Genomic DNA, 15,513 nt, shown 5'->3' on the forward strand with positions numbered 1-15,513 from the left:
CCACCCTATGTGAGCAAGAGGAGGGAATGGGTGGTACAGGCTGTGTGTGAGCAAAGAGGGGGAATGGGGGTGCTGGCTGTGGGTGAGCAAGAGTGTGGTGAAATGGGGGTTCCCCCCTCCACATCACTCTCTTGCTCACACACAGCTTGCGCCCCCATTTCCCCTCTTGCTGATACACACCTTGCACCCCTCATCACCCTCTTATTCACATACAGCCTGCACACCCATGTACCCCTCTTGGAAGGGGCCCCATGTCAAAAGTTCGCTACAGGGCCCCGCCATTCCTAGTTATGCCACTGCATTCTGCTATAGTAGGCAGGATTCATTATTGTAGATGTTTGGATTAAATAGATAACATGCAGGCTATAGTGTGCTTGGTATTGCACTGGAACGCACACTGCTTCTGGCTCAAGATACTGAAAGGTTATAATTTTCAAGTAGTCTGCCATTCACACCCACTTTCTGAACAGTAATATAATATGACAATATTTTCTGTGTGTATTTATCAGGATTTGTGTAATAGGTTACACGTGAATTATCAGTAATATGAGATTTGTGTGGTCTTAACTGTGATATTGCTTCCTTTATAATGTACACAGAAGAATGTGCATTTTGCAGTCAGTGCACAGGATTGTAGTGCTAATATTTGTTTCACTGTTCAGCTGCAAAGAACTTTTAATATGAGATGTAAAGAGTTGTCAGTCTGCTGAGCAAACAGCCTGGAAGCTGCCATCTGCTGTCATGTTTTTTTCAAAGACTGTTGGCATACACGCTCACAGGAGTGCCCTTCCTTGTTACACAATTGTGTAAGCTTACATGCAATAGTATCTAGAGAAAATGGTAAACATATAAAATGTCTTTTCTGTTTAAAGTGTCTAAGCTCGCCATACACATAAGATAAAAGTATGCAGAATTGGCTCATTTTGTCAAATGATGATATCACAAAAAAATGTTCGCAATAGTTGACGGCAGACTTCGGTCTGCTAAAATTCTGATACTTCCTCTTGGAAATTTCTTACGTGGTCAGCCATAGGTATACTTTGTACGGCATGTTTGGCTGAATATGGGCAATCGTTTCTCATTTTGAGCAAACACTACTTTTTTTTTTTTTTTTTTCCCTAAACTGCCTTGTCTGGCAGTCTAGTTGGATATGTTGGTGGGTGTCATCCGTACAAGCCCATCACGAATCCTCAGCATGACTGACTTTTTATTCCATATGTATGGCCAGCTTTAAATCAAGCATACATCCATGCAGTTCTGATCGGCAAACAACAGAAGTGGCATGGATGAAACTGAAGAGTTAAATTATCTTAACTATGGCCCTGTCATAGGATGCAACAAGCCAGGTAAAGAAATCTCTGATCAGCTTTACCTAACCCACTAAGCTGTAAGTTTAGGAGTAACAACTCAACCGTGAAATGCGTATATAAATGCACAGAGAAGTGCTGAAACGTGTGGCACATTGGCTATTTTCTGTTTCACCACTTGAGCAGGGTTCCACACTGCCTCAGGAAGTGACTTTAGCACAAGAAATGTGCCTTGGGGGGCTTCATGAGTTTGGTTTCCATGGTTGAGCTCCTCTACTCAAGTCCTATGATAACCATATGCAAGAGATTAAAGGGGTATTCCCACGTCGCATACTCACCAATCTTCACTGCTGTAAAATCTTCTCTCTTCCTGGTTTCTTGCATCATTTGGTGGGCGGGGTTTCAAATGCAACCTGCCGTTTAGCTCCGCCCCCAAATTCACGTGTAACTCCGCCCATCCATATAGGACTATGAAGTACAGGCAGCAGCAACTCCATTCTGTGTTGCATACAGAGACTGCCTGTCTCTGCCATAATGAGCACAATTGAATTAGCTAGCCTGATAACTGGGAGAACAGAAGAAATGAAAGCAGCTCCTCTCCTGTATCTGATAGCAGGAAGCTAGGTCACATGGTGTAGACACAGGAATAGCTAGAAACACAGGCTCGCTCCCGTGCACTTAGCCCCTCCCCCCCCCTCAGAGCAGCAGATACATCACTTGACTTTTGAGCAGATAAGTCAAGGGCTGTGTCAACAATGAATTGAATAAAGTAAGATAGTGGACAAACAAAGCAGTTTTGCTGAAGCAGTGTATTTAGGAAAAGTCTTACATCTATATTAACAAGCAGTATAGATAGGATCCTTGTGATGGGACAACCCCTTTAAGGAATGGACCTGTCTTTCAGTGTTTGGACTGTCATGTTGACAACATTTAGATAGTTGTAGACTTCCAACTTTGTGGAAACAGTCTGGAGAAGATCCTTTTGTGTTCCATCATTACTATGACCCAGTGTACAAAGCAAAGTCTCTAATGGCATGGTTTAACAAGTGTAAAGGTTCTAAAATATTAGACACCTTTGGGATGAAACTTCAAGGCATATGGTCATATTATGTCTGGTTGCACCAAAGAGATACCACCCACTGCATAGCCAATGGGTGCAACCATGTTCTACCCTCTTGGAGAGATATTGCAATAGTCTCTTTTCACAAAGTGCCAGACAGAGGTAACTACATTGACTCAGCAGCAAATACATAATTAAAGTGATAGTGTAACATCATACAGTGGAACAAATTCACAAAAACATAAAATGCGCCTAAGGCCATTGTAAGGTGGTGGCTCGTTTCACATTACAGATGCTTTGCAAAAGGGGCAGTACAGTTTTTCTTGTATTTTTCTTACCTAAATGGCTTGCCACCTGAACTGTTAAAAGAATATTGGAAAAATATTGGTCACATCCTTAAAGGGGTGTCTGACCTAAAATTATATCTATTAGGCTGGACAAGGTGAAAAAAATTAAAAGAAACCATACTCTCCTGTTCTTGCACCTCCACCCCACATGACAACTGAGGCCAGTCAGCAGCTCAAGAAGGGAACCAGAGACGTCACTAACCTGTGATGTCCCTGGTTCATTTCCTGAGGATGCTGATTGGCCTCAATAGTCATGTGACCACTAAGGTCAATCAGCACCTTTAGTTGAAGGGACTGGGAACATCACAGCCAGCAAGAAATTCATGAACAAGTTGGCAGCTGACCATGCAGGACTGGAGCGCCCTGGAAGGACACCAGAGTGTGGGGTGTTTTTGTTTTGTTTTTTTCCACCTCCTCCGGTCCTAATTAGAAAATATTATTTAGCCTGGACAACCTCTTTCAGTTGCGTAATCAATACAAATGCTGATTCCTCATCCTACTCAGCTTACAGTGTACTGGTAAAAGCTTCCTGAAATGAGGACTTTGCAATCCGCTTTGTATCCTCCTGACAGATATTTGGTACAAATAGGGTGAAAGAGCACTTGACAGAGAATGCCATTAGCAGAGTGGCCGTCAGTGAAGTGCATACATTTTGTATGCTTTATATATACATTTGTACTGTTTGTCCTGATCATTATTTTGTTCTTGTTCTTTATTTCTCGGTTTCATATTGTGACATTTAGAATTTTGGCTAAAATAGTCTAAACATGTAACAGCGTTAATGAGTTGAAATCATGCAGGTACATTTTATAACGACAAGATATATCAATAGCCATTAACATTAGTAATTGAATTACTCCTTTTTCAGACTTAAAATATTTTACTGTGATGTCAATCTGAAAATTGCAAGGTATACATTATAACAAAAAGAGCCTACTGACAAAATACCAGCTGCAATATTATCAAATGATTTCTGCTTGAGAAGAGAGGTTTAGTAATATAATTCATGGTATTTTGCTAATGTAGTTCCATAATTTAAAGGGGTTTTCTGTGCTCATAAGTTTTTCATTCTGATGCCATAATGCCTGAGCTGTTGCTCTACTTTAAGGGGATTCTATTACTTCCTTTTTATAACCAAGTATACGTCGGAATAGCCTTAAGAAAGGTTATTGTTCTCTTACCTTTATTGTTCTGATCCACGCCGCCATTCCTGAGAAAGATTTTCTTTTTTCCATATGTAAATGAGTTTTCAGACAGCACTGAGGCGTTCCCCTGTGCTCAAACAGCACTGCGGGTGTCCCCTGTACTGTCTGAAAACTCTCCAGCGATGCCTTCATCTTCTTCTTTGGACCGCCTCTTTTCCCAGATCGGTGTCTTCATCCAAAAGATCCAACTGCACGTCCGTTGGCCATTTTCCAGTGGCCTCTCCCATTTGGCCACAGGAAAATGGCCGACAGACATGCGCAGTTGACTCTTTTGGATGAAGACATTGATGGTGACACGAGAGAAGAGGCAATGTGGAGAAGACAGAGGTGTCACTGAAGAGTTTTTGGACAGTACAGGGAACACCCCCGATGCTGTCTGAAAACTCATTTACATAAGGAAGAAAGACAATATTTCTCAGGAATGGCAGCGCTGATCAGAATAATAAAGGTAAGAGAAGAATAAGTCTATAGAATAAGTACTTAGTTAAAAAAGGGAATTTTAATGATAGAATCCCTTTAATAGCAGTTTAAAGATAAGCTTTTTCAATAGTATGGAAACATACACCTTTTTTTTTACCTAAAATTCTCACTGTTACGCCTTTATTTATTTATGTTAGTTATTTGTCTATGCTTTTTGGTAGCGGCTATTTTCTTGACATAGTTCTTTAATAAAAGTTGAGCACAAAGCAGAATTTCTGTTTTTAGTTAACTTCTCCTGACAAAGAACAATTAAAAGTTCATCAATTTCTATTAATCGAAAAGGGCGACAATCCATCAAAAATCATTCCATTTCACTGACAGAACATTAGTTGTATCTTTACAGTATATAGTGAAAGATACATAATTGGTATTGCTGTAGTCATATAGTCCTAAGAACAGACTAGAGTTAACATATGATTTATACCACACAGTGAAGTTGCTGTAGTTTTCCAATCCTCCCAACCTTCTCTACAAAACACATGGTAAAAGTTATTCAGTGACTTAAATGGATGCCATAAAAGTGTAACTTCGCCAACAGAAAACAAACCTTCCAGTAAAAAGTCTTGTATCTTGGAACGCAGTGAATGTTGGTGCACCATTAGGGCCGGAAATAGCCTCATAATAGGAGTTAAAGGAAATGCTATCTGTGACAAAGGTTCAGATGGTGTAAACTGGGGCATTTACATAATAAAGTAGTGTAAATGGCATTTATCCACTTATATGGTTATACATATGTCAAGTTTTTTTGTTTTGTTTTTTCCCATTTCAGGTATTACAGTGCAACAATTTTGCAAATGTCTGGTGTGGATGATGACAAAATGGCTATTTGGCTTGCCGCTATTACTGCGTTTACAAACTTTAGTTTTACACTTGTTGGCGTTTGGCTTGTGGAAAAAGTTGGCAGAAGGAAACTCACACTTGGAAGTCTTACAGGTATTTGAACAGTTTAAGAATATGGGATTCTAGAAATACAATGTGGTGTATTGATCTGCATAATGTATTCTAAAATCATCTTGGTAATAGTAACTTATGGCGAGTTCACACCTGCGACCGGTCTCCGCTTTAACCAATCCAGCCAGTTTCCGTCTTCTGCCCCAATAAACTGAATAGGGGACAGAAACCCGGCAGTCAGTTTTCAAACCCATTCACTTGAATAGGTTTGTAAAGTGACCACCCGTGTGCGTCTTCTGCCTGTCTGAAACAGTTTTTTTTTTAGCCGGACACAAAGTTGGACATGCAGGACTTTGTGTCCAGTTAAAAAAAAAAAAAAAAAAAAAAACTTTTGCCGCAGACAAGCAGAAGACTCACATGGGCGGTCACTTTGCAAACCAATTCAAGTGAATGGGTTTGAAAACTGACCGCTGTGTTTCCGTCCCCTGTCCAGTTTCTCGGGGCAGAAGATGGAAACCCACCAGATTGGCTAAAGCGGAGATCGGACACAGATGTGAACTCGCCCTTAGTTGGGTGTTATGCACATGGCGGTATTTGCAAATTAAAGCCAAAACTGGATCTTAGAAAAAGATGTGTTATTACCATGTTGCATAATTAAGTTGTAATATTTCTATAATGTTTCATTGGTTTGACATTCTGCTAATAATTTATTGTAAATATTTATTTGTACTTTTTAAGTATAAATAATCCAAGCTTTTACTATGTAGGGTCACACTAGGGGTCAGTTCACACAGTGGAAAACGAAGAGGAATTTTTTTTCATTTTCTGTCACCAGCTTTTTCGCTGCAGAATGGGTCTAATCAGGAGAGGGTGACCCAGCCGCGGAATCCGCCTGAAGATGGGTCATGTTGTGTGTTTGTTTTTTTTTGTTTTTTGTTTTTTTTGCTGGCTGAAAAAAAATCGCTAGCAGAAAAAGACTGCTAGTGACTCCTATTGAAATGAATGGGAGGCGTTATTTCAGGTGGATTTTAAGGCAAATTCCGCGTCAAAAACCACCTGCAAAAAAATTCTGTGTGAACTGACCCTAACACTTGCTCTCCATTGTTCAGACCAGTCAGGGGACACGAACACCACCAACAGTGGTTACATATGGAGCCCAGTAGACCACATTTATTATAATTTTATAAACTTGACATTTTGAAACTGAAAGCGGCAAAGAAAAAGTCCTCCATGCGGGACTTTTTTTCTCCAATGATATTTGGCAGATTCTGAGACTCCTTTGGAGACACCAATGCAGATCTGAACCTTGCCTTATCAAGCAAGTAAATTTAATTTCTTAGGTTAAATTCACATCTGTGCTAGGCTGTCCATTGCTCTTGTCTGTTGAAGGACCCAACAACAGACCTGCAGTATGCTAAAATCGCAGATACACATTGGCCCACATTGACTATAATGGTGTCCTTCAAGTGTCCATTGTTTTTAAACCAACATTGGAGAAAGAAAAATTTGTGCGTACGGGACTTTTTTGTCTGACAATTTCAGGTTGACAGTGTAAATGTCTGCTGCACAAACTGCCGCAAATGTGAATGTATCCTTACCATGTCCGCACACTTTAGACTAATGAATTCTGATGTTAATTTAATAACATTAGCGGAAACCTGGATTCAACATTTTTTACTTCAACATGCTCAATCCTTTTGTTCTGCTGGGAGATGCTGCCAGAAGGTCTGAAAAGAACCTTCTAATGAAATGTCTTGTGTCAGCAGAACAGATGTTTGACAGAAATCTTGTGTCCAGCGTTATAGTATTGTCACCCAGCCTATAGCTTTTAATGTGCACCACTTGCTGCTTACTTAGTGTGCTGAACTACATTGAGCTATGTGATGCCAATGCATAAAAAGTAGGGATTTTTTTTTACACTTTTTCTATGCTTGTTTTTTTTCCATAAATGAATGTTCATGTTTGTGATGCCACAAGGCAGGGTCCTTCAACTAGTGGCCACTCACATCATGCCCCAACAAGGTTGTAAAGCTTTATAGGCTGTATATCGCTGATCTAAGATATAATTATTGACTCTCAAGTATTGCATTAACAGTGGATGGAGAGGCGAATATTCTGACAGACTGCCATCCCCAATATAACAGATTTGCTTTTTCTCTTAGGTACAACATTGGCCTTGATTGTACTTGCTTTGGGTTTTTTATTATCTGCTCAAGTGTCGCCGCCAGTTACCTTCACACCAGATCCCACCAGTCAAAATTCTACATGCTCAAAATATAGGCGAGTATGACATATATGTAATTGTTTCATTTCTGTTGACTGAGTGTGGTTTTTTTTTTCTTTTTTCTTTCCCCAGTGCATGCATCAAGTATGTCTCTAGCTGTCCAAACAGTTTGGAGATGCCTTTGAAGAAACTTGGTGTGTGAGTTATTTGTACTAGAACTATTGCAGTAGATGCTAGCCTATCACAAACAGTAGCTATTGTTAGTACAATATACACTCACTGGCAACAAAAAAAAAAAAAAAAAATGCACCAAGAAGGACTTGTTGGTAATTCTGTGTATGATTGTATTGAAGATATACCCAAGTGATTTACAATAGTACAGTGAAAGGATAAGTATAGTGGGGAAAACTGAACAACTGAAAGGAGATTCTAGTGCGCTGGATACAAGATGATACAGATGGACATACGGGTTCTGTTTGGCATCCTGCAGCACCGTAGATTCTGTATGCTTGTAGGTGCTGAAGCTGGGTTCCCAACTGGTCCTATAAATGCTAGATTGGCAATAAATCTGGTATCGGGGAAGACCATGGAAGTTTTGCAGTCTGGGTGAGACATTCATGGGAAACCTTTGCTGTGCGTGTAATATCCAGATGAAAAATGCCAGTGAGAAGTATCACATGTGGCCACAGGTTTTCTTTGTATTAGCACTAGAGGGGATTGACTATCATAATGTCTACCCAGATAATCACACAAGCATTTGGGACAGTGTGTAGCTCCATGGCAAAGAAAGAATTGAAGCCCCCACTATGAAACCTTCATACGCTTATCCAAACAGATAGATCTAAAATAGAACCTGGATTAGTCACTTAGACAGTGTGGTTCCAGTCCCTAGTAGTTCAGGTTTCTTATTCATACCTCTGCAAATGTTAGCAACAGTGTCTGGCTGTCAATGGGAACTGTGACATCAAATCATCTTCTGTTAAGTGAATGGAAATGGTCCAGGCTGAAGCAGACATACAGTATTTAATGAAGGAGCTACTTGGGTGGTGAACAAAGAAACTGAGGGAGCTTCTCGCTGTTGTCAGTGAATCAGACAATACTCTTTACTGGTTCTTTATCTGGGCTGTCTGTTGTCTGTTCTCCAAGTGTGTATGCCCTCACATAACCACTACTCCCAGCACCTCCTATCAGCTAGGTCAGAACAACTATCTTGCTTTGTTCAATCCAATGATGCGCCCCATATGGGCTAAATGTCTTTCAGTGTCTCATAGAGGCATATCTAGCAGTCAACAATATCTCAGAGGTATGCTACCCAAAGTTAGTCTCTGAGAACCTTGTTTATAGGGCAGTAGGTCAAGCACTATATGTTCTTGTGGCACATCCCAGTGTGTAATAAGATCACGCCTATAATCACATATCTTTCTGAGTAATAACTGCATGTCGAACTTTTCTGCAATGTGACGTTTCTTTATGGGTGAGGCTTTGTTTTTTGTTTCTTTTTGGGGGTTTTTTGTCTTGAGTTGATAATTGTAAAAAAATGTCATCTACACCTAAATAATGACTATACTTTAATAATTAACCTCTTCACTTTTTTACAGCTTTTGTAACGGATGTATGTTAGATCCCAACTGTGGCTTTTGCTATAAAGTGAACGGTTCAGATATTATTGATTCATCTTGCATTCCAGTAGATCCGAAAACAACAGAACAGTCAGCATGGGGCAGGTAGTTTTGTTCTTTTTCTTACACCTACTTGAAATGTGCATGTTACACTAGGTTCATACTAGCGTTCAGGTTTCAGTCCTTCAGGTCTGCCTGAGGACCCAAAAGACGGAGACCATGTCCACTTAAAAAGTGGTTACACATTGAACTCCGTTTGCTTCATAAACTATAAGGGGGTCCGCCTGGCTTCCTCCAGTTATATATTGAAAATGGCAGAAAAAAAGTCCTCCTGCAGAGAGTCCAACGCAAGTGTGAATCCAACCTTACTACATGGTAAAAGTGGTTAAAAATAAAGTATGTATAATATTAGTAAATTATTTACACTAGCATCGTTCTCCATTCTGCAAGGGTTCAGTTCCTTTTTGGAGACAAGAAAAACATAGTCCACAGAGTATTGTCCAGTTTTGTTTTCTTTTTTTATATTGAAGTTATTTAAAGGGACAAGTATAAGAGTGGGTTCACACTATCATTGGATATCTGTTATGATAGAGTCCGTTTTAAAAAAAAAACAAAAAAAAAACAACCTATCATAAGACATTAGTGGACACTGATGTTAATGTGTTCGGTTTTTTTAACTAATCCATATAATGGATCAATTAGAAAAAGGACTCATTAGTATGTTAGTGTTCTTCAGTGTCTGGTTTTTAAACTCTCTGGGTTTTTTGTTTGTTTTTGTTTTTCTGCGTTCTTATCATGTGCAGGAAAAAACGGAGAGTATTTCCCGATACCATTGCTGTCCGTTACCCATAGACTTTAATGTTAAAAAATAACGGATGCTTGATGTCAGTCATGAAATCGTTTTTTCCATGGACACAAAAGTCCTGCATGTCGGGGTTTTTTTGTCTGCAAAAAATAACTGACTTGTGACGGATTGGATGTATAACAGACACAAGATAGAATCCTGTTGAAGTGAATGGAAATCTTGTAACTGACTATAGCAACGGACACTACTGACAGTCACCAGCAGTAGTGTGAACAACCCCTTACACTTAAAAAAAAAAAAAAAAAAAAAAAAAAAAAGCCATGTTGGGGTATATGTAAAGGGACATCTGTATTTTTTCCAAGGTCCTAACATATAAAAAATATATGCAAGTTATGTTTTTTTAACCAGTTAGTAACGGATCATAGACTTTCTATGGTCTTATTCTGATGCGATTGACTTTCTATGTCCGTTGCGTTAGAATAAGAGTGGGTCTTCTGCAGTGTGAGAAGGTGTTCAGCTGCACCTAACAACTGGGATCAGGAAACCACCGATTAAACGCTTTAATCCTTTAAATAGCTTTTGGAGGGAGAAGGCTCTTTCTAGTTAAATAACCGCCCCCTTCAAATGCAATTGCAGGAAACCAGTGCCTGTACATTGTAGCCAGGGACCTAATGCTTTTAATGTATCTGTATCAATATATCCTAATACACTACCCATCAGATATCCACATTGTAATATTGATGGCCATCCCTGAGCTGGAGCTAGACTTTATTGCATGTGGGCAAAAGATTAATTACCTACCCTAACCCTTTATTTAATACTCTAACAAAGGCAAAATGGCTTGTTGGCACCTCCTCTGGCACTCAAAACCCTAGGGCACATGATTCCTTTAACCCCCCCCCCCTTCCCCACCCTTGCCAAGTACGGAAAAAAAATATAAAGGTTGAGATTGGTATTAATGCTTTTATTCTTTTCTTCAGGTGTACAAATGAAAGCAAATTCAAGTCGGGTACCAATTGGGCATATAATTATTGTCCCACATCATATTCATGGACCGCACTGCTTGGATTGGTGTTGTACTTGATTTTCTTTGCGCCTGGTACGAGAACTTTATGTAGTACTGTATTATTTGGGTCTTTGAAAAAGTTAAAGGGGATTTCCGGGCAAGTTTTTTTTTTTTTTTTTGGGGGGGGGGGGAGTCTTAGTGTTATTAATGGGCTAATAAATGCAGCCATTAGCTTTAGCTGTGTTTTGAGTGATTTCTGGATATCTCTGGGAGCTCCTGGAATCTTCTGTATGTGTTTTACTTGTTTCCAGCTTCCTGCTAGGCAACTTCCACACTAATGCCTCTCACCTCACTCCCCCCTTCCTTTCTCCCATACACCCCCTCTCTTTCTCTCTAGCTATCCTACTCACAAGTACTAGCCCTTCCCTGCCTACTCAGCTCAACCCCCAACCACATTATATACTTAACCCTCTTCTTTCCAGTCTTCCTGCAGCGGGACACCATCCTTCTTTTCTGACTGCTATAGACCCAGCGCTGCTCTTTAGCCGATGATCTTTTACTGCGCAGGTTTCTGATGCAGATCCCACGCCTGCGCTGTAGAGGTGGATTACCAGCTACACAAAGCAGTGCTAGGTCTATAGCGCGGTCAGAGATCACAGAAGTAGGAGGAGCCACCCCATGTAAAGAAGCCTGGAAGGAAGTACATGGGCAAGTATGATGAAGTGGGTGGAGGGTGGGATAATGGTGACACTCTGTTTCTGGAAACAGATCGTCATCATATAACCAGCAATTATCTCTGGAGTGGTTAGTTGGTTTTGCGAATCTTCCAAGAGGCGAGTATTTTGGTTAACGCTTGTGACAATTAAGGCTGGTGTTGAAAATACTGGTGTTGATAAATCTACCTCGCTGTACTGGTTAACAAAGAAGTGTGTGAATAAGAAACTCAATAAACTGTTTGTTCCTTGTGTGTGTGTTTTTTTTTTTTTTTTCTTATTTCCTTTCACTTAATACTGTGTTTGTTATTTATAGGTATGGGACCAATGCCATGGACTGTCAATTCTGAAATCTACCCACTGTGGGCACGAAGCACAGGAAATGCATGTTCTTCTGGAGTTAACTGGATCTTTAATGTAGTGATTTCCCTTACATTTCTACACACAGCAGAGTATCTGACATACTATGGTAAGCACTCCATTATTTTGGAAGCACATGCACATTTCTAAAACTTATCTGGAAACCTATGTACCTAAATTTTCACAAAGAGCCTTCATTTATTACTGTTTCATGCTATTTATTGGTGAACTAACTGCTAACTTTCTCTTCATTTGAAATTGTAAGATTTCTTGGTAATCAAAAAAAACTTTTTCTTTAATTAATACTAGAGATGAGCGAACACTAAAATGTTCGAGGTTCGAAATTCGATTCGAACAGCCGCTCAATGTTCGTGTGTTCGAACGGGTTTCGAACCCCATTATAGTCTATGGGGAACAGATATTCGTTAAGGGGGAAACCCAAATCCGTGTCTGGAGGGTCACCAAGTCCACTATGACACCCCAGGAAATGATGCCAACACCTCTGGAATGACACTGGGACAGCAGGGGAAGCATGTCTGGGGGCATCTAACACACCAAAGACCCTCTATTACCCCAACATCACAGCCTAACAACTACACACTTTACACATTCAAAAAAACCTCTATCAAAGTGGGAAAATACCTGGAAACCTTCTTTACTCCCCAAATGGATGGACACAAACCCCAATTTAAGCTCAACAAAAAGTAACAACCACCCCTTTAAATCACGTTCCCCATGACAACCACAAATGGAATAGGCAATGGGAATTCCAAAAGCCCTCACCCTTAACTGTCATTTTGAGTGTGTGTGTGTGTGTGTGTGTGTGTGTGTGATGTGGTAAGACCTTCCAAAATTCACTTTTCTAGCCCTTAACATGAGCCCTTCCAAACAAAGTTACATGACCTTAAGCTGAGCTACCAGCAGAGATTGAGGCCCTTGGCATGAGTAGAGCCTTGCACCAGCAGTGTTTTTGGCACTTAGGGTGAGTTGAGCCTTGTACCAGCGTGTGTCCCTTAACATCAGGCGGGCCCTAAGTTCTGCGCTTTGCACAAAAGTTCCACATTAACTAGGCTGAATGGTACAAAGATTAGTAGGCCCGAGAACCAGGAACAGGTCTTGCAATGGCTGTCGGATAACGCTTAAAGCACATTGTCCACCAGCCAGGCAGCCTCTACCTCCTCTTACCCAACAGTCTTGTCCTCCTTCCACCCAAAATTCCCAATCTTCCCAGAACAATAACCCCAACTGTCCCTGCTCCCCAGAGCTGTTCTCCCTTCCTTTGACTGTACCGCAACCTGCCCCTCCATTTCGCGATTCCACGGACCTAACAGACGAGTATCTGTGTCCAGATGCTCAAACACTAGAGTCTCCTCCATTCCATCTCCGGTCGATTTGGTGGCGGATGACCAGCAACCCACCCTCATCGACGACGATGAGACGCAGTTGCTGTCAGGGCAGCCAGTTGACATGCGCATTGTGCAGGAGGAGGAGGCGAGACAGGAGTTGGAAGAGGAGGTGGTGGACGACGAGGACACCGACCCCACCTGGACAAGGCAGATGTCAAGCTGGGAAAGTAGTGTGGATGTTGAGGCAGGTGCAGCACCAAAAAGGGTAGCTAGAGGCAGAGACATGTCCAGAGGCAGAGGTCAGCTGCTTTGCCGAAGCCAGGCCAGACCCGGAATGTCCGAAGATGTTCCCTTTTGTACCCAGCCCAGAAAAACTCCCCCATCGAGGGCACGTTTCTTGAAGGTGTAGAGTTTTTTCAAGGAATGCGCCGAGGACAGATATAGTGTCGTCTACACAATTTGCCTCTCGAAATCGAGTAGGGGCCCTGAGAAGAGCAACCTGTCCACCACTTCAATGCACCGTCATTTGGAATCCAAGCAATGGAATCAGTGGCAGGCAGCAACGGCAGGACAAACGTCGCCCGCCGTTCATGCCACTGCCTCTGCTCACAGTGCTGGCGATGCACTCCAGAGGACGAGCCAGGACATCACTTCATCTGCCTCCGCCACTTTGTTGACTTCTCCCTCATCCTCCCCTGTTTCTGTCTTATCTCCTTCTCCTGCACCATCAAAGGCACCATCAGGCGCTTCTTTACAACAACCCACCATCTCTCAGACATTGGAGCGCCGGCAGAAATACACCGCTAACCACCCACCTATGCAAGCCTAGAACGCCAACATCGCTAAACTGCTGGCCCAGAAGAGGTTGGCGTTCCGGCTTGTTAAAACTCCCGCCTTCCCGGACCTGATGGCAACTGTGGCACCTCACTATGCCGTCCCTAGCCGTCTCAACTTCTCCCGGTGTGGCGTCCCCGCCTTGCACCAGCACGTGTCACTCAACATCAGGTGGGCCCTTAGTTCCGCGCTTTGCTGCAAGGTCCACTTGACCACCGACACTTGGACAAGTGCCTGTGGTCAGGGATGCTGCAGTGCTTATCTTTAATGACAGGCAGGGTGAATGTGGTGGAGTCTGTTCCCCGGGTGCAAACTGGGGTGGCCTATCTCCTCTCCCAGGCCAAAATTCATGGCAGGAGTAGACTGAAACCCTACGACGCTGCAACCTCCACCACAGCTACTAGCGGCAAACGCTAAAACACTGGTGTGGGGAGACGTCAGCAGGCGGTGCTGAAGCTCATCAGCTTGGGGGACAGACAGCACAGTGCCTCCGAGGTCAGGGATGCCATCCTGGCTGAGATGGCATTTCTTTTTCCCTGCTACACCCGGGGCCTGGCATTTTTACGCCTGTGATAATGGCTGGAACCTGGTAGCGGCTCTGGAGCTTGCCAGCCTCCAACACGTTCCATGTTTGGCCCACGTCTAACCTAGTGGTGCAAAGTTTTTTAAAAACATACCCAAATGTGCCGAAGCTACTGTTGAAAATGCGGCGCTTGTGCGCCCACTTTTGCAAGTGCACAGGAGTCGCTGCTAGCCTAAAAACACTCTAGCAAGACCTACATCTGTCCAAACACAGGCTGTTGTCCGTCATTCACACACGCTGAAACCCTACAATACCATATCTTGAGCAGGGTGTGTGAGCTGCACAGACCTTTGATGGAGTTCCATCTACAAAACCCAAGGGTTCCTCAGTCAGCTCCCAAAGTTTCTGCACCATGAGTTTCCAGGGGTGGCAGAGTTATGGCTAGGGGCAGAGGCATGGATAGGGATGATGTCTAGGGGCAAAAGCAGTGTGGATGTGGAGGCAAGCTAAGCAGGAAAAACTGGGGGTACAAGCTAAGGCATGGACTGGGGTGATGTCTAGGGGCAAAAGCAGTGTGGATGTGGAGGCAAGCTAAGCAGGAAAAACTGGGGGTACAAGCTAAGGCATGGACTGGGGTGATGTCTAGGGGCAAAAGCAGTGTGGATGTGGAGGCAAGCTAAGCAGGAAAAACTGGGGGTACAAGCTAAGGCATGGACTGGGGTGATGTCTAGGGGCAAAAGCAGTGTGGATGTGGAGGCAAGCTAAGCAGGAAAAACTGGGGGTACAAGCTAAG

At 42.3% G+C, this 15,513-nt stretch overlaps 1 protein-coding gene across 1 annotated transcript in view; it reads left to right on the plus strand.

The window, feature by feature from the left end:
- The window catches only part of SLC2A13 (solute carrier family 2 member 13), a 129,262-nt gene that overhangs the window by 93,626 nt on the left and 20,123 nt on the right, over positions 1 to 15,513 (plus strand). The window contains exons 5-9 of the mRNA XM_075274152.1: positions 5,169 to 5,332; positions 7,453 to 7,570; positions 9,113 to 9,238; positions 10,919 to 11,037; positions 11,974 to 12,126. Of these exons, the coding sequence (XP_075130253.1) occupies positions 5,169 to 5,332; positions 7,453 to 7,570; positions 9,113 to 9,238; positions 10,919 to 11,037; positions 11,974 to 12,126 (680 nt within the window). The remainder of the gene's footprint in view (positions 1 to 5,168; positions 5,333 to 7,452; positions 7,571 to 9,112; positions 9,239 to 10,918; positions 11,038 to 11,973; positions 12,127 to 15,513) is intronic.

This window comes from Leptodactylus fuscus, chromosome 5, assembly GCF_031893055.1.
Source record: "Leptodactylus fuscus isolate aLepFus1 chromosome 5, aLepFus1.hap2, whole genome shotgun sequence".
NCBI classification, from domain to species: domain Eukaryota; kingdom Metazoa; phylum Chordata; class Amphibia; order Anura; family Leptodactylidae; genus Leptodactylus; species Leptodactylus fuscus.